The sequence below is a fragment of the Protopterus annectens genome, chromosome 1.part0 (genome assembly GCF_019279795.1).
Source record: "Protopterus annectens isolate FY-2018-M chromosome 1.part0, PAN1.0, whole genome shotgun sequence".
NCBI classification, from domain to species: Eukaryota; Metazoa; Chordata; order Ceratodontiformes; family Protopteridae; genus Protopterus; species Protopterus annectens.
The window spans coordinates 208,755,987-208,780,667 of NC_056725.1; the positions used below are offsets into that span (position 1 = coordinate 208,755,987).

At 44.5% G+C, this 24,681-nt stretch overlaps 1 protein-coding gene across 1 annotated transcript in view; it reads left to right on the plus strand.

The window, feature by feature from the left end:
• Positions 1 to 24,681, plus strand: part of LOC122799510 (serine/threonine-protein phosphatase 5-like) — a 995,806-nt gene that overhangs the window by 368,635 nt on the left and 602,490 nt on the right. The window contains exon 6 of the mRNA XM_044069034.1: positions 24,167 to 24,309. Within this exon, the coding sequence (XP_043924969.1) occupies positions 24,167 to 24,309 (143 nt within the window). The remainder of the gene's footprint in view (positions 1 to 24,166; positions 24,310 to 24,681) is intronic.

The following is a 24,681-nucleotide window of genomic DNA, read 5'->3' on the forward strand; positions in this document are numbered from 1 at the left end:
TTATTAAATTTAATCTTGTTACTTTAATAAGATGTCTGAGAAAGCTAAGTCTGGCTTTAAACGTTGCCAGTGTGGGCAAAAAATGTCAGTGACTGATAACCATAGTTCCTGCGTCTACTGTCTTGGCCCTCTCCATCTGCAAGAAGACTGTTCAATTTGTCATTCTTTCAGTGGAAGGGTCATGACAGATAGGCGCAGGAAACTTATGGATAGGGGTCTTTTAAAACCTACCTTTCAAGAGGCTCTGGATGCATCAGACCAGGCATCCAAATCCTCGAAGGAATCGAAGACGTCGGAGCCCAGGTCATCGGCTCCGAGCTCTTCAGTTAAAGTTCGATCACCGGTTCCACAGACTTCGGGGCCGAGTGTTGAACTTTTGTCAGTATCCGAGCCTCGAGTCTTGGAACCGGTGACGGAGCTCCCTCCACCGACACTGTTGAGGTCGGCTCCGTCTTTGATTCCTTCGACGCGCTCTTCCAGACCCCTCTCCGACACCGATGTAGACCGCGTGGTGCAGAAACTAATGGAGAATACGGCCTTATCCAAACTCATCTCTGTCTCTTCCCAGTTGGTGTCGAGACTCGAAGGCCTACCCTTATCTCCATCTGTTCCTCCTCCGAAACCTATCCAGTCTTCGGAGCCGGAAGAGGCTGATCTGCTGATTGTGGAGCCCTCGGTGCCAGAACCGTCCTTCTCTCGGTCGGCGCCGTTCACCTCGACTCCGTCGGATCCCGTACCGGAGTCTCAGAGCCGAAGATCCATCCTTGGTTCCGGGACCGAGAGTCGGACCGATGTTTCGGTTCCGACTCTCCCTCTCGGGGCCTCGGCTCGGATCGACTCGGCTCCGTCCTCGGGGTCGATGCCTGTCTCGGGGATTCTTCCCATTTCCTCGGAACCGGGAGATACCTCGACTCGGGACCCGGGGGCCTTCGACCTCATGAGGAAGGTGTTGTCTACCCAGACAACCACATCAGCAGAAACAGCTTCTCCTCCCCATAAAGGACCGTTATCCTCCTCTGCACCCACGGCTACATCTAAGCGTCGAGCACCTGTGTCTCAGCCACCCCTGGAGGGTGCCCCCTCTTCCTCGGAGGCTTCTTCGGATGCTCCCACCGAAGAAGTTGCGAGGAAAAGATTGTGTAAGAGGAGACACTTAGATTCTCCACAAGAATCATTGACATCGGACACTGACTTACATGAGTCAGAAGGGTCCCCAAAGTCACCCTCAGAGGATGTCTCTTTTTCTGACATCCTGGAGGTCCTAAAGCAGAGAGGTGATTGGCAAGCCCTCCCCCCTTCTGAGGATGAGTCAGTTTTGCTGAAGGCATTCGGTGCTCGCCCTTCCTCCTCCTGGGTCACTCCGCCCTTCGATGAGTTGATGGAGCTGATTGCTCGAAGGGCGTGGGAGACGCCTGACATGGTGGAGCCAGTCCCTAGAAAGCCTAACAAATATATTACTGCCCCTCAGGATAAGGCTTATCTGACAAAGGGAGTGCCAGTGGACGCTATGGTGGTGGCAGCGGCCACGAAAAAGGAGATGTCTGAATCTTCCTCATCTGTCCATCCGCCTAACAAAGATTCTAGGACTATGGACAGGTATGGGAAGCACATTTTTAGTTCAGCGGCTTTTTCTATGCGATCCCTGAACTATTTGACCCACTTCACACGGCTACAGAGGGATCTAATCAAAGAGCTGGGAGATACCCTCCAGGGTACTACAGATGCTGCTATTTCAGAAAAAGTTACAGTACATCTCAATACCCTTGCATCCATTGTAAACTCGTCCATGAGGCTGATCTCTTACGCAGCCGAAGGATCGAGTAGGGCAGCAGCTTCAGCGATTGCTCTTCGTAGACAATCCTGGATGCGCTTATGTTCATTTGTGGAAGCCTTCATGTCTTCCTTTACTAACGCCCCATTTGATGGTGCCACTCTCTTTGGCCCCAAAGTAAAGGAGACCCTTACCCGGTGTGAGCAGGAGGGAAAGACTCTGTCTGCTGTCGGAGTCCGTTTTTCCACCCCATCCAGACTGTACCCCAAAGGGCAACGTGGTGGAAAAATGTGGTTTCGAAAACCCCAAGGATCTTTCCCAGGCACACAGGGTGATGCCCCCTCTAGAGGCAGAGGAGGGGGCAGAGGTGGAAGACGCCACCCTGGCGGCAGAGGGGGTCCGCAAAACCAAGGTGACAGGGATACAACCCCTGGGAAACCTTTCCAGCACTCCTGAGAGGAGGCCCGACTGTCCTGCTCTGGAGGCAGTCGGGGGTCGCTTAGCTTTTTACCCGCAGGCCTGGCAAAATCTTACATCAGACAACTGGGTAAAAAGCGTGGTTACCAGAGGATACAGAATACCCTTCCTATCGCCCCCAATTCCGAAGAGAAGACACCCAGATGTGCCGCCCCATCTGCGAGACCCTGCAGCTATAGAAATTTCAAAGCTGCTAGAAGAAGAGTCATCCAACCAGTCCCAGCGGACCAAAGAGGATTCGGAACTTACTCAAGGTTCTTTTTAGTTCCAAAGAAGACAGGAGATTGAAGGCCGATTCTGGACCTAAGCAACCTCAATACCTTCGTCAAGAAAGAAAAGTTCCGAATGGTCACGCTTCAATCGATCCTTCCATTTTTACAGAAGGACGACTGGATGTGCTCGATAGATCTGAAGGACGCATACTACCACATCAAAATGGCCAGGGCATCCAGAGATCACTTGCGCTTCCGGCTGGGAGCCAGCCACTTTCAGTTTCGAGCCCTGCCCTTTGGTCTGACCTCAGCCCCCAGGATTTTCACCAAATGCATGGCAGTGGTGGCGTCTCACCTGAGGCGCCTGGGATTCCAGGTGTTTCCGTATCTGGACGACTGGCTCCTTTCTGCCACCACCCAGCGTCAACTGATTCAGGCCAGGGACTACACACTACAGCTTTGTGTTCATCTCGGAATTTCCGTAAATTTCGAAAAATCTTCACTACAGCCATCACAGCATATCTCATTCATAGGAGCAGAATTGGATACGCATCATTTAATTCTAAGACTTCCTCCAGAAAGGATAGCCTCACTACAAAGCCACATATCTCTTCTTCTGTCATCCAGAAAATCCCCAGCAAAACTGGTTCTGAAGGTTTTGGGTCTCATGGCAGCTTCTCTCTTTGCGATACCATTGGGAAGACTGCACATGAGAGTTCTACAATGGCTACTGTTTGCACAATGGTCGTTCCAACAGTTACCTCTGACACACGAAGTTCTGATCACAAACGCATGCAAATCACACCTAGCCTGGTGGCTTCGGACTTGCAACCTTTCCAGCTGAAGACCATTTGTGCTACCCACGCCGACAGCTACGGTGACCACGGACGCTTCCCTGATAGGGTGGGGGGGCATCTTTCAGGGACAGACAGTCCAAGGCGAATGGACCAATTTAGAGTACAATCTGCACATCAGTGTTCTAGAGTTGAGGGCAGTGTTTCTAGCGTTGCAACACTTTGCTCCCCTTCTTCCTCTGGGGACTATTGCAGTTCAGACGGACAACATGTCCGTAGTCTGGTACATAAACAAACAAGGGGGAACCAAGTCTTATCAGCTATGCAGAGAGGCCATGAGAATCTGGCAATGGGTGGAGTCCACGGGTCGCTTTCTGATTGCAACGCACATCCCGGGGTCATCCAACGTCATAGCCAACAGGCTGAGCAGAGCAATCCTGTTGCCTCACGAGTGGTCCCTCAAACAGTCAGTTGTGAAGAAGATTTTTCGCAAGTGGGGCCAGCCTTCCTGCGATCTGTTTGCGTCTCCAATGAACGCCAAATGCAGGAGCTACTTTGCCCTATTACCCCCTCAAGGGGAAGTCCCCAGGGACGCGCTAGTTCACGATTGGCCCCCGGGTCTCCTGTACGCTTTTCCTCCCTTTCCCCTGATTGCAAAGTTTCTGCAGAAAGCCAACAACCTGCAAAGGATGATTATCCTCATTGTCCCATTCTGGCCTCGTCAAATCTGGTTTCCCTTTCTTCTGGCACACCGCATTCGGGGACCCTGGATCCTGGACCCGGAGCCAGATCTACTGACCCACTCGTCAGGGGCTCCCCACCCCTCGCTTCTGTCACTCCATCTAGCAGCTTGGCTGCTCCGCTTCCCTACTTAGCCAGGTCTGATCTTCTTTCACCTGCAGTTCAGAATATACTAGTGGCTTCTCATAAAGCTTCCACTACAAAGATCTACAATAGTAAATGGAAGCGTTTTGTTTTCTGGGCAAATACACAGCATTTGGACCCTGTTATGGCCCCTTTAAACAAGATCTTGGAGTTTTTAACAGAATTGTTCCACCAAGGAGCGTCTCCTGCCACTTTAAGAGTGCAACTGGCTGCCATTTCCAACTTTCATGTGGAAGAATGTGGGGCACCTATTATGGCTCACAGACTTTGTAAGGCCTTTTTAAAAGGATCTTTCCATATTAGACCACCAGTTAGAACTCCTACATCTCCTTGGAATCTGAACCTTTTATTGTCTAAATTGATGTTACCTCCGTTTGAACCAGCCTCCTCTTGTCCATTGAAGTATTTGTCGTGGAAGACCCTCTTTTTGGTGGCCATTACATCGGCTAGGCGGGTGTCAGAGCTTCAGGCTTTTTCTATTAAACACCCTTATCTGATCTTTTACTCTGACAGAGTATCTCTTCGCACTAATCCATCCTTTCTCCCCAAAGTTTGCTCTATTAATAACATTAATCAATCCATTGAACTCCCTACCTTTTTCAAAAATCACTCCAATAAGTTGGAGTATATGTTACACAAGTTGGATGTTCATAGACAACTTAGATTTTACCTGGATAGAACAAAGGATCACAGGAAATCAGATCAACTTTTTGTTGCCTTTGCGGACAGCAGGAAAGGTGTAGCGGTTACTAAACGAACCCTTTCCAAATGGCTAACTGATTGCATTATATTTGTTTATGCTTCTTCGGAACAAACTTTACCTGCCAAACCCAAGGGGCATTCTACAAGATCAGTATCTACATCCCTGGCTCATGCCGCTCGCTTACCGTTAGACACTATTTGTGCAGCTGCCACTTGGTCTAAACCACATACATTCATTTCTCATTACAAGGTGGACAGGGTTTCTAGGGACAGGGCAACCTTTGGTTCCACTGTGCTCAAGAACGTTCTCCCGTGAGTTCCTCAGGAACATGGAGCTAGGGACGCTACCCAGGTGTAAGAACAAACGGCGAGATCGAACACTCTCACATTTAGAAGTTATGTCCTTACCATAACGTTCCATGTGGAGTGTTCATCTCGCCTTTGTTCTTACATTCCCACCCTCAGGAAGAACGTACAGTTTGGTGCCTGGTTTGGTTTATTCTGCTTCTGCTTTCGCAGTTGTTGGCTATATAAGTATGTACATATGTATATATATATATATATATATATATATATATATATATATGTATAAGTGTTCTTGCAGTTTTTTGTTGTTTTTGCATGACTGTGTTTCTCTCTCTGACTTCTGGTTTGCTTGCAAACTAGATCTGAGGTAAAGGCAGAGGGGGATTGTGGGAGTTAGGTTGGTCTCGAGCTTCTTCTCGATGCAGAGCTTGCAAGCGGCCAACACGGAGCCGAGGATCGGCTCCAAACCCAGGTGTAAGAACAAAGGCGAGATGAACACTCCACATGGAACGTTATGGTAAGGACATAACTTCTAATTATTTCCCTTTGAAACTGTCTTTTTACCCTTTTGATGGCACTACTTCAAACTACTGCTAGTTCTTTGGGTAACAAAATAGATTTTAAGACAGCATTCTCAAAAAAAGAATTTTAATCTGAGTTCCTGCTGAAGTTAAAAAATCCTCACGGTTTCCATAGTTGCCCAAAATCATGTACTACACCAAAAGCATAGTGACTGTTGGTGTAGACATTGGCAACTTTGTCTGTGGCTATCTCACAAGCTGTAGAGCCACTAACTCAGCTACCTGGGCAGAATGAATGCACTCTAGTCTTTGTTGAAGCAAAATATCGTTATTGGTGCAGTCAGATATTCCTGCACCCAGGTTTCCATTTCGATCTCTTCCAAAGGAGTAATCCACAGATCTAGTTCGGTGTTGGGTGTGAGAATGTCCTTTAACTCATTTCTAGGAGGAAGCAGATAATTAGCCACTCGCATACAATCATGCTCTTCACCATCCTCAACAGTAGGTAACAAAGATGCAGGATTTAGAACAGGGCAGCTTATGAGAGAAACAGATGGATCAGAGATTTAGCAATTTCTGCATAGTTATAAATCTACTGTATGCAATATCATGTCATACCCAAGAAGGATCTAAGTTGACACTGAGTAGTTGGACGTGGGTCTTTAGCTATTGCCTCAATACGAGATGGTAACATCTGCTTGCTACCCTGTGATATCAGATGACCAAGATAACATATTTGAGATGACCATAGCTGAAGCTTTTCTCTCGATGCCTTACATCCTTTTTCTGCAAGGATAGTTAAAAGATGTATTGAATCTTGCTGAAAGGAATCCAATGCTATTAGTAAATCATCTACATATTGCACTAATACAGATCCATCTGGAAATGTCACATCTTCCAAATCCTTTTTTAGAATTTGAGAAAATAATGGAGATTTTGTATCCCTATGGTAAGTGTTCATGTATACAGCTGTCCATTATAGGTAAGGTCGAGCAGAAACTGACTTTCAGGGTGGATATGTATAGAAAAGAATGCTGAACGCAGCTCTACTACAGATAAATATTTTGCTGTAGGTGGTATGCAACTCAGTGTTGCTGGATTTTAAACCACAGGGAAACGTTGATAATATTGCATTGTTTCAGCCCTCAAATCTTACACAAACCTGTAAGTATCGTTTTCCTGGCTTTTTCACAGGGAGAATGAGTATTACAATGGCTTTTAGCTGATACTATTCCTTGTTGTATCAAGGACTGAATTACAGGTTTGATTCCCTGTTTTGCTTCTAATTTCAGTGGATACTGTGGAACTCTAGGGGAGAGGTTTGGATGGATTTTTATTTTTACTGGTTATGCAGATTAATATAATGCATACAAGTTAGCAGGCACTTGCTGCAGCAGTTTTCAGCTGTCTGTGTGCCTTTAACAAGCTGTTCCTCAGCTTTTGCTAAGACTGCTAATACTTTCTCCTCTGATTTTGTTGGACATCCAAATAGACCCCTGCTGATGTACAGTAACCAGTACAACCCAGTTTGCATAACAGGTCTCTCCTTAGCAAATTTACCTGTGCAGTAGTACTCAAAAGGAAAGCATGCCTTTCTTCAGTCGGTCCTAAAGAAAAAAGGGTTTAGGTTCTGAAGCAGGATACGTAATGGTAGCATTTGTTACTCAGCTGCCTTTACTTTGTTTTGATACTGGTATCTGACTATCTGAGGTAACTTAATACATGCCTAGAGGCTGCAGTGTCCACCAGGAAAGAAATTTTCTTTGAATTTATTTCTACCTTAACATATGGTTCTTTTTTGATCTACTGACTGCAGAGGATTAGGATTCATTTCTTTTTATTATGCTGACATAGTACGGTGATTCTTGACTGCTTCCAGTTTGAGTAGGTGGTGGATAAAATGCAGCATTGTTATATTTTAGCTGCCACTCAGTCCTGTTATCTTGAATTCCTACCCATGCACTTGTGTAGGCATTCTCCTCTCCAGTGTCCTGCTTCTCTACAATTGAAGCAAGATCCAACAGATGAGGCAGGAGGGTCACAGCCAGCTCGTTGTTGCCAATCAGCTGCACCTTCCTCCCCTCAAAAAGCTCTCTCTTTAAATCCTCTAGCAATTCCTGTCTTCCTACCCCTGCTACATCCCCGTGGGTCTTCTGTCTTATTTGCAAAGTTAACACCTTATCCTTGGTATCCTTTCTCCATTTTTCCTGATATCCTTAGTGATTTGCAGTACTTGGGAAAGGACTTGGAGTCCTTGCCTGCCAGTTTATAAGCACTTGCTTTATTTGATTTTGTACAAGGACTTGCAGACCCTGCACAAAAGCAGTCCCATAGCTGGCTTAGCTTGTTGTTCTGGATTGGGTATCCCTGAATGTCTAGAAAACACTGCTTTAAGACCATTCAAATAATCTGAACTGATTTGAAATGTAACAGTACCGCACTGACTAGACAGTTGTTCAAAATAGCCCAGAATCTTGTACAGGAGCCCACCCGTACAGGTAAATATGGGGGTAGGGGGTGCAGTAGCTACTGGAGGATTATCATCCTCTTCTGAAGTGTCTGCTTTTTGGCCATCCCAGGTTTCTTCCAAACTTGCCAAGACAAGATAAAGGGGATCCCTTTTTACTGGCCTGTACTACCTTATCCTCTTTCATCTGTTTGTAGCAACTTCTTATTGGTATCCTGTAATCCCCCTTAATGTTGATTCCTTTTCCCTTTTAAGAGTTTCAGTATGCCAAAAATAAAATACTGCCGATTGTTTCCCCACTTTTTTTTTTTTCCCTTTCAAAACATCCTTCAACTTCTCTAATTTATTCTCATCTTAAATTCCATTTAATGGAAGTACTTCACCAGAGCAATTTTTAGTAAACTGAAACCACTCAGTTACTTCTAACTTTCCTTTCCATAATTGTGATACATAAATTATGCAGGTGTTCCCTTTATGGGAATTTGATCCTGCCTGTTTAACTTTGTTCCGATTGTTCCGATTTTTCCTGTTAAGATTTACCTTGTAGATCATGGATCCTGGTAATTCAGAAAAAAAGGGCTACATCAATTCACACGCCATTCTCCTGAAAGGAAAGGGTAAGAATCCTGTTGTGCAATGATCAGCCTTTTCCCACAGCACCCCTTATTTTTGTCCTGTCAAGAGCTCAAAATTTACAGCTCCAGCATTGTGATCGGGATAATGGGGCGGATTGGTACTGCGTCCAAAACTGACTCTCTTGGACCTTAGGAGGGTACTTTCACACAGTCACACCTACATCCCAGCATGTTATAGGCTCATGAATTTGGTTTATCCACATAGTCACACCTATGTCCCAGCATGCTATAGGCTTATGAACTTGACTTCTCCACATACACACCTATGTCCCAACACTGAAGTACTGAAGCAGTTACGGGATGTTATGTTTAAATTTATTTATTAATATTTGTTGACCGGGAAAGTCCACTGGGTCAGAGACCCATTTTCAGTGGAGACCCGGGGTGAAAAGCTCCACAAGCAAAATACAAAGACAATATTTAAATACAATTTAACAATGTTACTGATATAACAGGGAGAAAAAACATAGAATATATACACACACACACAAGATATGACAGGGTGAAAAAAAACAGAATTTTACAATTGGTAGTTTAAAAGCGTTGTGTATTAGTGGAAACCAGATTAATCAACAGTACACTCTGGCCTTAGGGTTGGGGATGAGTCTTTGCAAGGATGCCTGTGTGTGTGTACTGGTACCAAATTTAAAAGAAAGTTGCTAGCCAATAAATTTTAAGCACAGGTGGTCTGTTTTAAAAGGCATATTGTGAAGTGTGCATGTGAAGCACTGAGGATCATGAGGACATAAAATATTTAAATGTATTTGTTAAAAGCTGTGTTACATCAAAGTTCTACATGCAGACAATTGATAAGAAAAGGTATACAAGTAAAGTATTCTCCTTTATTCTTTGAGACTGATAGGCAGTCTCCCATCACTGTTTATGGAGTAGACAAGTACTTTACACATCCTCAAGCAATATTCTTGACTCAAGACTAAAAGGTAAAACTCCTGTTATTTATTTCTAAACTTTAATGATATCAGCATCAAAGAAGTGCGAGGTCTAAATCTGGCCCTTCACGCTTTTCACCCCATGTTCTCTCCATGCTCCTTGAATGTGTACACAGACAACACTGCAGTGATGTGGTATGTCTTACCTCCTCTGTGAGGTGGCGGTCAGTTACCAGTTAATTCTTTAGACAGTATACATCCCTTCAAAACACATTCTAGTGGCAGACTCATTGAGCAGGTCCAAAATATAGGCTCACAAATGGGTGCTTCACAGAGATGTGTTTCTCGATATTGTCCATTAGTGGAGTATTCCTCCGGTAGATCTTTTTGCTTCCTGTCTGAAAAGGCAGTCTGCATGCATCTGTTGTTGAAGACTGGCGCTCTTTCTTTCTTCTTGGAAAGTTGTTTTTTTGCTTTCCCTCCTTTTCCTCTACTTTCAAGAGTTCTGCAGAAGATTTAGCTGGACTCCCCAGAAATCTTCCTAGTGACTCCGTTTTGGCCAAGACAGCACTGGTTTCTCCTCTTAATGCATCTGGTTAGGGGCAACCACCAAAGTTGTCTTACCATTTGGACCTTCTCACACAGAACATGGGGTTTCTCATCCATTCTCACTTGTCCACTCCTCAGCTATGACTGTATGATAGGGTTTTGTACCCTTTTAGGCACCTATTTTCTGAGGATGTGCTCAGGTTTCTTCAGGAGGCAAGAAAACCTATAACCAGAAAATCATTTGTCCAAATGGAAAAGATTTTGTCTGGTGCCATGCTCATAACCAGGACAATTTTTCAGTGAGAGTCCCTTTGTTCCTCAACTGTTTGTGTGTTCCAATGTGGCTTGGTCTATTCTGTGAAGGCCCATTTGTTAAGACATTTCTGCTGTCTGCCCTTGAATCCTCCCTTGGCTTCTAGTTTTGAGGTCAGGCAATTTCTTAAAGGCCTCCTGCATCTTAGGCCTCCAAGGAAACATATTCCTCCTCCTTGCGACCTTGATTTTGTTTTGGAAAAATTGATTCGGACTCCTTTTGAGCCTGCAGATTCTGCTTCTTTGCAACATTGTATCTGGAAGACTGTCTTGTTTCTGGTGGGTGTCCCTTCTTTTACTAATCCTCCTTTTATGCCCAAGGTGCTAAATGAGTTGCCCTTAAGTCAGTCAGGACAACTCCCTTTTTTTCCTTCTCTGTCTGCTAGTGAGACGGTCTTTTATACCTTGGAAATGCACAAAACAGCTCGGATAATATTTGGAGAAAATTAAGGCCATTTGTAAGTCTGGCTAGCTTTTTGTTTCTTTTCATCCCAGGACATTGGTTTTGACTGTTTCTAAGCAAACCATCCCCTCCTGGACATCTAAGACCATTTCTTTTTGCTGCTGTTTTCATGGCAAATTGATGCCTACTTCTGTTAGAGCTTATTCCACTAGGTCTCTTGCCTTTTCTGGTGCTTTCGTCATGGGGTTGGACACCAATTCCATCCTTGAAGGTGCTACTTGGTCTTCAGTGCAAACCTTTACTAAGGATTATAAATTATATATGGTATCTAGTGCCGGAACATGTTTTGCTAGAGCCATTTTGTATGGGTTTGCTGAGGGCACTTCTCAGCCTTTCACCTCCCATTCCATTTCTTGTGCTTTTTTACTCTCCCTGTAGTGAAGAATACTGCAAGTGATATAGAAGGATACAGAACAGTTGTGTAAAATCTTACCATAACAGTAGATGTCTTTGTCTTCACTGTTGCAGTATTCACTATCTCCCTCTTAACCCCCTCTTGTTTGTTCTGTTTTTAGTTTTGGATTCCCTTCTGGTTGAGGGTCTCCCCTTTTCTTTTGCAATTTCTCCTTCTAGATGGGCATAGACTCCTTTGTCTTCTGTAGACTCTTTTTTTTTTTACTGGGGAAATTCAGTCCTGTGTAACTGCGTCTGTACATGACCTTTATGCTGTGTGTCTTGTGCGGAGAGCATGGTTTGATGTGCGACGCATACAAGATATTAAGGCTTTTCTATTATGGCTGAACGTTGGGTTATCGTAGGTGGGAGATCCCTGTAGTAAAAGATACTACAGTAATGAAGAGGAGGATATCTACTGTTATGAAAAGCTTTACAGAGCTGTACTTCCTTCCTTCTGGTACCAGTCCAGTGGTATTCTTTCTTCTCAGGCAAATCTAAAGCAGATACTCAAATATCCCTCCTATTTCTTAAAGCAGAGACCTTCTTTCTTTCCAGCATCAAAGTACTTGCTTCTTTCATCTTAGCATGCCTCCCAGTTTCCCCCATTTTTTTCTTACCCCCCACGTGAAACAATTTCTGAAGGGGATAATACATCGTAGACCATGCAGAAAAGAATCTTACCCCCCCCCCCCCGAGAATTGAGTTTTTTACACAAAGAGCACTTACTCTGCCACCCTTTGATACGGAACCATTCCCCCTAGTAAGCTGCTGACACAGAAAACAGCCCGGTTTCTAGCACTGACTTCCACTAAGCTTGTTTATGGACTTCAAGCCCTGATGTGCAAAGAGCTGATGTTCTTAGTGTTTCACTGTTGCAGTCATCACCTGTTGGTTATCCCTGCTGTGATAGCCCTCTGCCAGCCCAAATACCAGAGTCAATGTTTTTTTGCATCGCCTGTAGTCTGACGTCGGGTCATCAGTGCAATAAAGCAAGGCAGCCGACATCATCACATCAGTTTTTCTTGCCCTAACCCATCAGAAGCACAAGGAAATAAGGAAAGGTGGTGCTGGTGGCCAAAAACCACCGTGGGAAGCTTGTGTCCCCCTAGGGAAGATGTTATATGGGGGATGGAGGGAAACCAGAACTGCAACAGTGAATACACTCTAACATCTACATTTATGGTAAGTGTACACAACTGTACTATGATGTTCTTCGTGTTTCACTGTTGCAGTCATCACATTTGGGTTACCCTGCCAGGGTAGCCCTCAGCCCGAATACCAGAGCCTTAGTATTTCTGCATCGGTTGCTATCGCTCCAGGACTGATGTCCGGTCATCAGTGGTAAAAAAATGAGGCAGCCGACACCATTACATCAGTCTTTCTTGCCGAGGAGCCAGAAGCAGTTTGCACGAGTGCCGGTCGGCCGCTACCTGAGTTTTTCGTTTCCGAATTGAAGTTGAAATCTTTTAAAGCTAAGTACCCCATTGGGGATCCTTTTTTCTTGCTCTAACCAATGTCAGAAAAAGTTAACAATTGTCTCACCGAGATTTTCATTCTTACCACATCACTTTTTTAAGCCCAGACCACGACGTCCCCCGCTGTCGCTTTTGTGCTTTATTCAACGCCAGAACTATATCGTTGGGCCCTTATTGTAACTAGATATTTTCACTCTCAGAATTCTGATAGACAGAGACAGACTGCACAGGTCCAAGAGTGCTACCAACGCTTCCGTTAAGCTAGCAGTCAGTTCTCCGGTCCTAAGTGAGGCGCTTTCGCAGCTCCTGTTGCCCGCTTCTCTGGATTTGCAGGCCGGTACCGAGACCCTTTCGGAGTCTGGTGCCTTGAGACTCTTCTTCTACTAAGGATCCTGCGGATGTCTGTACCTTGGATGGGTCCAGAGCTGCTGAGCAGGAACCAGCTTCCAAGGAAGTACTTCGCACTGCTGATACTAGACACAGACCGACTACTTTTTACATCTACAGTTCTTTAGAAAACAACCGAGTTTCTAAGGCCCAGGGTACGAACCACAACCAAAAAACCGACGACCTAAGCTCCGGCACCTGCTTCCTTGCCTCAGTCTCAAATGCTTAAAATGGTGGAAGACCTTATAATGCTTATCAGGGGAAGCCAGGCTACCCCTTCCAAAAGAAAGAGACTTGTCCTCAGCAGTTTTATTTGAACAGGAGTCTGATGACGCTGATGCGTCTGAATATGAAAATATGTAACCCTTCTCTGCTTATGAGGATTCTGATGCAGAGGACTCCATCCCTTCAGCCTCTCCACCCGAGGACTTTTCCTTTGTGGAAACCCTACATACTTTAAGGGAGCATTTCCAGTGGGAATGTCAAGACTATCCTCAGTCAGAAAAGAGACTCAGGGAATTCTTAGATCTTCCACAGCACAGACATCTGGCCATTCCTCCTGTCCTGGATGTTGTGGATGATATTTTTATAGAATCCAGTCTGACCCCTGACACCCTCCCGCCTGCTCCCAGAAAACCTGATAGGTACTATACAGTCCCTGACACTCACAAATTTCTTTTCAAAACTCCTACTGATGACCCCGAGGTCATCTCTCAAGGACCTAAAAGAATCTAAGCAACTTCAGCTAAGAATCCCACCCCCTCAGATAGGGATTTCCGAGCATTAGACAGATGGGGTAAAAAAGTATACACCTCTGCTACTCTTGTTATTGGAGCATTAAATTGTCAGTTCCATATGCTGAAATATCAGCAACATACCATGGAACTCCTCAAACAAAAAATATCTTCTTCCCTGCTTGTGCAGAAAGTAGTTACAAGAGCTAATGCATTCTGCAAGTCAAGTAACTAAGCACACCTTAAAATATGGTTTGATGCCCTAGAAGCATCTTGCAGGGCAGCAGTCACTGGTTCTGTCCTTAGAAGGCATGCTTGGCTTAAGGAACCGCCCTTGTCAGACCATGCCAAAACCATGTTATTGAGCACACCCTCGCACAAAGACAACTTATTTGGCACCAAGGCAGAAGAAGTCTTAAAAAAAATGGAAGATAAAGCTAAATCTATGCATACAGTTAGACTTCTTATAGGTCCAGCCACTGAGGTTCAGTAGGCATTGTCCGTCCAAGCACTGGTCCTTTCCTGCCCCCTCCAGGTCAGCTCAGCCCAGACCCAGGGGAAGCAGCCCCCCCCCCCCCAGACAACAGCCCCAGGGAATGCAGCTGTCTAAGCAATGGAGTTCTCCTCTTCAAAACCAGGGAGTGCAAAGCCACCCCCTTATGGTAAGAACTCGCAATGACTTTACACTTCCACCCCCTCCCTCTGCCCACCTGCTCTTGCCCCTGGAAGGAAAACTCTCCTTCCACGCAAGCAACTGGGCCACCATTACCAATGACCACTGGGTCCGCAACAGTGTCCCAGGGATACAAATTTTATTTCCACATACTGCCATCCCCAAAACAGTTCCCAGATGTTCCCCCAAACCAGTAGGCAGAAGCCGAAAAGTAAGTCCTTCCTCTGCTCTCTATGAGGTCAATAGATCATGTTCCTGCAGAACAGATAGGCCAAGGCTTCTACTCCAGACTCCTCCTGGTACCCAGAAAAGAGGGCACATGGCGCCCCATCCTCGATCTATTCATTCTAAACACCTTTCTGGAGATACCAAAATTCAATACTCTCCTTACAGCGTCTTCTACATATGCTTTCCAGGGATGCTTGGTTAACCACCTTAGACCTAAGAGACCTACCTACACATCCCAATCAGGGAATCATGAAGGAAATACCTACATTTCAGGGCAGGATCACTGCACTTTCAGTTCTCTGCACTTCCCTTTGGCTTATCCACTGCTCTCAGAGTTTTCACAAAATGTCTGGCTCCCACCATTGCTTTTTACAGACAAAGAAATATTCAAATTTACGCATACGTAGAAGACTGCCTGATTCAGGAAGACAGTCAGGAAAAGCTGCTAAAGCACCTGACTTTTGTAATGGACCTACTATCCTTTCTGGGGTATACTATCAACGAAAAGAAATCCAAACTACTACCCAGACAAAAAATTGTATTCCTGGGAGCAAGCCTGGACATAGCATCCCGGATGGCATTCCTTACACCAAAAAAAACAATCCTACCTGACAACCTACTTCTCTCATCTAGCCACCAGGAGCCAGTTATCTGCAAGGAAAATCCTGCAAGCTCTAGGGTTCATGGCTTCTTGCATTCTACTCATTCCATATACCAGACTGCATATGAGGAAACTACAGTGGTACCTAAAAAGCCTTTGGTGTCGGCACTCTCAAGACCTGGAAACTCTTATACCAATGATACCTTGTCTAAGGAAAGATTTTCTTTGGTGGGCAGCAGCATGCTACCACAACAAGAGAGTTCCCTTCTCACAATGCCAACGCTGCCCAGACCCTCACCACAGACTCATCCGACTATGCCTGGGGTGCACATCTGGACGGCAAGTGCGTTCAGGGCCAATGGAGCCCAAATCAAATGCATCTGCACATCAACCAAAAAGAGATGATAGCTGTTCAGTATGCCCTGACAGCGTTTAGACCCCCTACTCTTCCCGGGGCCTCTACTGATCAAAACAGACAACACCACGGTGATGTGGTACATCAACAAGCAGGGAGGGACTCACTATTATCCTCTTTGCAGGCTCGCCATGACCCACTGGCACACGGCCTCAGCCATGCAACTACACTTGTTAGCACAATTCCTGCCAGGCTCTCTAAACTCTGTGGCCGACAACTTAAGCAGAAACCTGCTAGACTCACACAAGTGGCAGCTAGACAAAAGAACTTTCACCCTTGTAACCCAGAAATGAGGCACCCAGAAGGTCGACCTATTTGCCTCCCACTCCAATCATCAGCTCAGCAAATTCTGCACCAGGGAACCCCACAGCAAGGCCTGGAAAGTGGATGCTCTCTCCTTCCAGTGGATAAACCTCTCAGTCTATGCATTTCCCCCTCTACCACTCTTTTCAAGGGTACTGCTCAAAATAAGGGAGGAAAAACCGAGGACAGTCCTGATTGCTCCAGACTGGCCACGCCAGCACTGATACCCACTGCTGAGCAGCCTGTCACCCCTGCCACCATGGCACCTACCTCAGACCCCAACACTCCTGACAAAGAGGAATGAAGAATTCATGCATCCCCAATTGCAGACCCTCAATCTGCCAGCCTGGCTTATTCCCTAACCTCTCCTCAAGCTGCCAGTCTAAGCAAACCAGTTCTAGATGTTATACGTGAGGCCAGACGCCCCAGCAATCAAAGGCTTTGGAAAATTGGAAAAGGTTTTGCACCTGGATCCAGGCTAAAGGAGCTGGAATGACACAGCCCTCCATACCTCTCATCCTGGATTACCTGGCAGACCCTACTACACAGGGGGTCTATCCTTTTCTTCTGTTAAAATGCATGCCTCTGCCATCTCTGCTCATTTCAGCATAGAGCCACCTCTTTTCTCACACCCACTCATCAAACAGTTCCTAAGAGGGGCTACCAACTTGAGGCCACCTAGAAGAGCTCCTACCCCAGCTTGGGACCTAAACTTTGTGTTGGAAAAGCTCACCCTGCCCCCCTTTGAAACCTGCAGCGTCAGCAGAGTTATAATTTCTCCCTTGGAAGACAGCCTTGCTTCTGGCCATCACTTCAAATAGAAGAGTATCAGAGCTACAAGCACTTATGGCTATAGAGCCCTTCATCATTTTCCATGCTGACAGGGTTTCCCTCAGGACTAACCCATCCTTCATGCCAACAGTGGTGTCCAGTGTGGCTCTCAACCAATCCATTCATTTGCCCACCCATTTCCCTAACCCACAAAACAAGAGGGAAAGAATTCTGCTCTCCCTAGATGTGCACAGACAGCTCAGATTCTACCTAGACAGTACTAAATCTTTTCAAAAAACTGATCAATTGCTAGTCAGCTTCGCTGCAGGAGGAGCAGAGGGCAAGGCCATATCCAAACAAACAATTTCCAAATGGATTGCACACTGCATTCATTTCTGTTACTAACAGCATGGGAACCCCCCAAGGGGGTCAGGACAATTTTCTCCAGAGCAACCTCCACCTCTGCAGCCTTCCCCAGAGGGGTCCCCATCAGGGACATCCTGGAGGCTGCAACATGGACATCTGTTCATACCATTACCAAGCATTCCCACCTGCCTATCTTCTCCAAATCCAGGACAGGCTGTGCCACCACAGTCTTGTAGGGCATTCTAGCCAGCCCCCAGTCTTCTTGACTGCCTCCACCCTTTTCTTCAGCTTTGGGAATCAACCCAAATGTGATGACTGCAACAATGAAACACGAAGAACACAGTACAGTTGTGTACACTTACCATAAATGTAGATGTTTCAGTGTATTCACTGTTGCAGTCCTGGTTTCCCTCCCTTCATCCCCCTTGTCTTTTCTCTAACTCTCTCTCTCCTTTACAAGGAATTTTTGGTATTTACTTTCTACTGGTGATGATCTTGCACCGTAACCTAGCTCCCTATTGGGGGCTCCTGACAGTGCAAGACAAACTGATGTAATGGCGTCAGCTGCCTGGTTTCATACAACTGACGACCTGACATCAGTCCTGGAGCGACAGCAACTGAGACAGAAATACTAAGCCTCTGGTATTCGGGACAACTGAGGGCTACCCTGGCAGGGATGACCAAAAGGTGGTGACTGCAACAGTGAATACACTCTTAACATCTGCATTTATGTTAAGTGTACACAACTGTATTTTTTTTCAAGCATTGTAATTTAAACAATCAGTTTCAGACAGTTTGGAAATTACAGTTACAGCTTTATCATGGAGTAAGGGGGTCAGAAACTTACCCACAGCCCTAGGTCAACATTATACTGTTTACATACCCTTTACCTTTTCAAACATATGATCGAAACTATCAAAATTATCCCGTATGTAAATTGATGAAGAAATTTACTGACCTTTGTTGCTTCTGGGATTCGGTTACTCCCTTCCCCATTACCTTCATGACTCTGGCGAAGAGTCAGCATCTCCTTTTCATGTTGCCTCTCATTCACACTCAGCCTGCAGACATCTGTTTCTCATTTTCCTCAGCCTCCAGATGTCTGTCTCTCTGCAGCTTCTATTTCCAAATGCTTGGCCTCCAACTCAAGTCTCTCTAATTCCAGACAGATTTTTAAGTCCTCTGTGGAAAGGTTGAGATGTCCATTTTCTGAGAGTTGTACATCTCCACGGCCAGTCTGATTGTCCTCCTGGTTGCTATTCTGTGATGCAGATGTAACTAAAGCTGCAATCATGTCTCCTTTAGTCTGGTTGCCCCAGTCCTTTAGCATGGCAAATCTGAGCCAACTGGCTTCTTGTCAGCTTGTCATAATCCTCTGCTGACATGCTTGCCTCCTCTCCCTAACTGAGCTAATAAAAAGATAAAATAATTGTGATATGGACTCTGAATGTTGACTGCGTGGCTGATTGACAGTAAAAACACCTGCAGTGACCACTGTACACAGCTACAGGATTCAATATCTACACCACTACAAGCCATTTAATATGTGATGTGGCTGTCTCACCACTATCACCCAATTAATATGCGATGTGGGTATCGCAGCACTACCAACCAATTAATATGCAACACCCTTGCACTGGGCCAATTATCAAGGAGCCTGAATCCTCACCACTAGCATCAGTGAGGGATGTACACATTGGGAGGATGACAAGTACACACACAGTAAAGTGCAATTTCCTTTAAGGGCACACAGAAATCACAGTCAGTCTGGGGCTGGTTTCTGCCTCTTTCTTCAGATCACCAATAAGACTCCCCATTGGCACAGCTATAGGGTTAAGATCTCAGCTGAGTGGTCAAGCCAAAACCTCCAGCACCCTCTGTCCAACCATTGCTTTGTGTCCCTGCCGAACTAGCTGGAATGCGCACACAGAGACACACCTTTTGAGATTTGATTTATATACAAACACACACACTCCTGGGGAAAGCTGGCACAGGTTTACTAGCTATGCCCCCTTCTGCCCAAACTTTAAGGTTATCACTGCCACCAACCACTACTTATCAGCTACTCTAAGGCCCTAACAAAGGGTGTGCAAATCCTATTGTGTAATGTTACTGTTATCTAAATGGTAAGTGTGACCAAGACTTTCAAGGCTATTTAGGAGTACTGTGTTACCAAATACATATGCAAGTACTTAAAGAGCTTAAATATGTCTCACAAATATCAGCCACAAAGATTGGTTTACATATATTTAATAATAAATAATAAAAGAACAAGACAACACTCAAACAACACAGTAACCAAAGAGTTCAGAATCACAGGAAATATTTTGAAACAACATTGCAGGACAGTCTCAAATAAATACAGAAAACATTCTTTACTATATTAAAAACTAATCTAAACTAAAGAAATCTAAACTAATTATTTAAAACTAATCTTTACTATATTCCTATCTATATCCGAGAGATTATTGTACCATGGTTACTTACTATTAGCAAGGCAAGTGCAGATGATGATGATTGGCTGTTTCTAGGTCCAAGACAAGATACAAAATGCGTAGTCTCTGAAAGAGGTCCCAAATTAATATCAAAACATTACTGCCGAGTTAGCCTAGGTGACATCACTCTTTGTCACCTGACTTCAGTTCCCAGGCTAACAGAAACTTAACAAAATTAACATTTCTTTGTGAAAAATACATATCTCTCAGATGTTTGCAAAAAACTGGAAGTCGTAAACAAATACGTTTGCATTTTAGATTTAGTAATTGCTTCTCTCAAAGACAATAGGAAGAAACCTCTAGCTCTAGACATATTGTGTCTGCTTGTTGCACTGAAACTACTTTTTATAGCACATCATAAAGCAATTTTAATTTCAACTAACTTTCTTGAAGTTTTGCAAGTTAACTCTGTTCCAGCTTCTACCATTAAAACATACATTTGCACAGGTATATAGTTTATGTACATTTCTGTTATTTTCTAGTAGGGTACACTGTGGTTACATTCTTAAAGCTCAGTACATAACATACAGTTCAACACACACTTCTGCACCAGTAGTTTAATATATACATTACATATAGTTCTCTTACATTTGTAAGGCAATTATAAGAATCGTATTAATATTCACAAATGACATTTACAAAATTCCAGATATCTGGGCTGGTAGTGTCACATTTCTATATAAATCATATTAATATTTTCAAGTGACATGTAATTATTTACAAAATTTCAGATAGCTGGACTGGCAGTATTTCCCTGGTGCCCCATGTACTTCTAGGGCAGCCGCGGTAGTGCAGCGGTTAGCATTTCTGCCTTGCAGCAAGAGGTTCTCCAGTTCAATTCTCTGTTGGGGTGCCTTCTGTACAGAGTCTGCATGTCCTCCCTGCGATCACGTGGGTTTCCTTCAGGTGCTCCATTTTCTTCTCACATCCCAAAGACGTGCTGCAGATTGGATTGAGCACTCTAAATTGGCCCTTGGTGTCTGTCTGTGTGTGTGTCTGTCTGTGTGTGTGTCTGTCTGTGTGTGTGTCTGTCTGTGTGTGTGTGTGTCTGTGTGTGTCTGTGTGTGTGTCTGTCTGTGTGTGTGTCTGTGTGTGTCTGTGTGTGTCTGTGTGTGTCTGTGTGTGTGTGTGTCTGTGTGTGTCTGTGTGTGTGTGTCGTGTGTGTCTGTCGTGTGTGTGTCTGTCGTGTGTGTGTCTGTCGTGTGTGTGTCTGTCGTGTGTCGTGTGTGTGTCTGTCGTGTGTCGTGTGTGTGTCTTTGTGTCTGTGTCTTCTGTGGAAGGTTGGGCACCGGGCTGGCAATTCGACACTGAAAAACTCCACTGCCAATCATTCTGCAGACCGTTGTTCCACTGTGGTGACCCGTAACGGGAAAAGCTAAAAGGGGAACATGATCTAAGCTTGCTTCTTGTATGTACAGCAGCCTCAGTGCAGCTATTTATATGTTTGTACAGGGCTTCTGTAAATCTGTAAAAGTAGCTGAATTGTCAGTGTTTGGGGGAATCTTTGAATTTTGACAAACTGTCATTTAACAGGATGTAGTGTGCTTTAGGGTAGTACCGAACTGTTACAGGTTTAGTTTGGTTTTCCAGATTGATTTTTATTTCAAGGAAGACAGCTTTGTGGTCTGATTTCACCAATGAGAATGTGATATGGGGGTCAGCAACGCTTTCCCATGTTAGTGAGTACTAGGTCTAATATGGTTGATCCTGTGGGAGGAATGTGCACTGGTTGGTTCAGGGTGGAAGAGTTGTGAGCTTTGTGGGATTTAGAGGGCGACCTGCAGCTGTTCTGGACATGGTAAGAAACTGTATCTATGGAGACGAGGACGTGGATGAACTCCAGGGCATCATCCAGTTTAACCAACCTGGAGTTGCATTTGTTGCTAATATAAATCGAGATGCCTCCAACTTTAGCCTCTGTCTGTGTTACTGTTGGTCTAAATGTGTGGTAGGAATGGTAGCCTTGCACTGCTGGAGTAATTTCTGCAGCTTTAAACCATGTCTGTGTAAGAGCACATATGTCTACATTCTCCAGAGTGAGAAGAGATTGTAGGGTGTGGAATTTCTTGTTTAGGCTGCTTGCATTGAGCAGTAACACCTTAAGGTTGCTTTGAGAGTTTTTTGCTATGTTAGTAGCTTTGCCATTTTGACAATGCCTAAAAAAGGCACATTGCACCAGACACAAAACCACCACCACTACTGCCTTTTTGAAAGGGTTGCCCACACTGACCATTCCAGAGGCTGCTTACATGGTCCTCTGTTCACACTGAGTCCTTCTCTAGGGCAAGAGCCAGGTTCCAGTTTGCAGAGTCTCTGTTTCTGGATAAGATATCTGTACAACCACCCACGCTGAAGCTTTGGGAGTTTTCCCAAGAATCAGTACTAGAACCTTGACTGTGTGATGTACATAGTACAGTTGTGTTTCTAACTTGCCATAATTGTAGTTGTTTGAATAGATCAATGTTGCAGTAACTTTTTCCGCCCTTCTTCCCATCTCTTTCTGAGGTTTGGGTGGGTCCTTTCTTCCTCCTCAACCCTTTCTTTTCCTACCCATTACATTGGACAACCCTGTCTTATAATGGGGATGGTTGTAAAGGTTGTGCTCCACATTAGGACCATCGGAATCCTTCATTCTTGGGCAGGAAGGACCTGAAGATGATTCTAGCTGATGTCCTGTTTATGCCTCAACATCCAGACTTTGGCCCACAGTAGACACCTGCCAAATGGGGATGGTGAAAAGCCTGTTATTCTGGCTGGCTGCAGGCTTCTGCACAGCAGGAAGTCCTGAGAATTAATACTGCAACATTGATCTACTCCCAACATCTACAATTGTACTAATTAGAAACAGATCTTTGCTGTTGTTTTCAGTACATTTGGCACTGTCTTCATGTAAGGAAATTATTTTTGAGTAAGTTTGTCAGGAGCTGTGTTAGCTAAGGAACGGTTTAGATTAAGTTAATGTTTGCCTGTATTTTCCTAAAAGATGTAGTTGTCTGAGTAGTTATTTGTCCCACCATTGATGTTTCTTAGACGTGGTTTTGGAGTACTGCTAGGGCTGTAGTCACAGAAGCAACAGCAGCATCTTTCATTTCTGTCTTTCAAAGAACTTGAAAACACTGTATGTGAGTAGAGCAAATGCTTGCACATAACTTTTAGTTTTGTTTCAGGAATGATTTTTTTAAATTTTTTATTAATTATATCCTTGTATACTGCTCCTACTGATTACCACATCAACAGCAACCCCCTGAGCACACAACCTGTGGTGACAGACTTGGGCACTCAGCTTGATAAAAACCTCACATTCGACCATCATGTAGTGGCAGTGGTCAGAAAAGCCTTTTACTTGGTTCATCTCATAAGTAAAGGGATTGCATCCAGAAAAAAAGGAGGTTATTACCTCTCTGTACTCCTCCCTCATTAGACCAATAATTGAGTATAATGCCCATTTGGTATGTACCTCTCCAAGCATCTGCACTAACTGGAAAGGCCACTGAAATGCCTCAAAAAGAGAATCCATGGCATCCAACACCTGTCCTATGCGGACAGGCTCAAATCACTATCACTCTGTTCACTATCATGCAGATTGCTCAGGGGTGATCTGTTTCTCGCCTACAAGGCAATCTCAGACTCTGCCCTAATAGAGATGCTCCATATCCGTAAGTCTAACTCCTCATGCATTACCTGCCCGAAAGACCTGATTCTAATATGCAACATCAACAAAATCTGCTGGAGAGACAAGTTGGTCTCCCAGAGGATGCCCCATCTCTGGAATATACTTCCCGTACATGTAAAACAGAGCATCTCGCTGACCCTCTTAAAGCGCGACCTTGATGAGTGGATGGGAAACCACAAATTTGTCCCAGGAGTTCCACTCGTGTCCCTCATTGACAGGTGCTGACTGAGGCTTCCTTTTGGGGATAAACTCTTGGCTAGGCTTGTAAGGGCCTCAGTGCCATTAGCCTAGTTAACCTCATGTGATCCTATGACTGAGTATGTTTAGCATACAGCTTGTTTGCTTACGTATGTGACACTGGAGTGGTCCATGTTAATATAATGTGAAGTAGCATTAAATGCCTGCAACTTAACCATATACTTAGCCACCATTAAAAGGACCCTTTTCAGGAGTTATTTTCCATTGTTGGGGGTACTACTAACCCACAAAATGAATGATTCAACTGCTGAGGAAACTAGTACTGAGTGGGGAGCCGCATGTGAATGCGATAGGAAGGTGCTTCTTTTTTGCCTCAGCCTAGCAGTTGTTATGTGTATAAGAGAAGATGAGTAGCAGTAAAAAATGCTTGCATGCATGTTTCCCCTAATCTTTTGTTTTTATTTCAGGCAATCATGAAACGGACAATATGAATCAGATGTATGGGTTCGAGGGGGAAGTAAAAGCCAAATATTCTTCTCAGATGTTCGAGCTTTTTAGTGAAGTGTTTCAGTGGTTGCCATTGGCTCAGTGTATCAATGGGAAAGTCCTGGTACGTCTTTGATTCCAAACTATTAGAAGCTTCTCATGTTACTCCAGAGTTTGTTTTACATTAAGAAAAGCTAATCTTTGCACTTTATGTATGGATGTCACTGTTGCAGAATAAAAATCGAACGTACTCTTATGAGCTGAGTAGTTGTATACTATGCAGACCTGGTGGTGCTTTTTTGCAAGTATATCACATCTTATCTGCTCCGCATTGTTTCCATTGATAAGTATTTTACTTCATGCCACAAAAGTGTTTTAATTTCAGCTTTGTTTTACATTTTTTTTGTTGTGTACAGTAACTAAAAAAAACTACTGAGCATCAGTGTTTTTGAATACTGTGGGAGGAAATAACTTGAACTAAAAAATGTTTGGACTA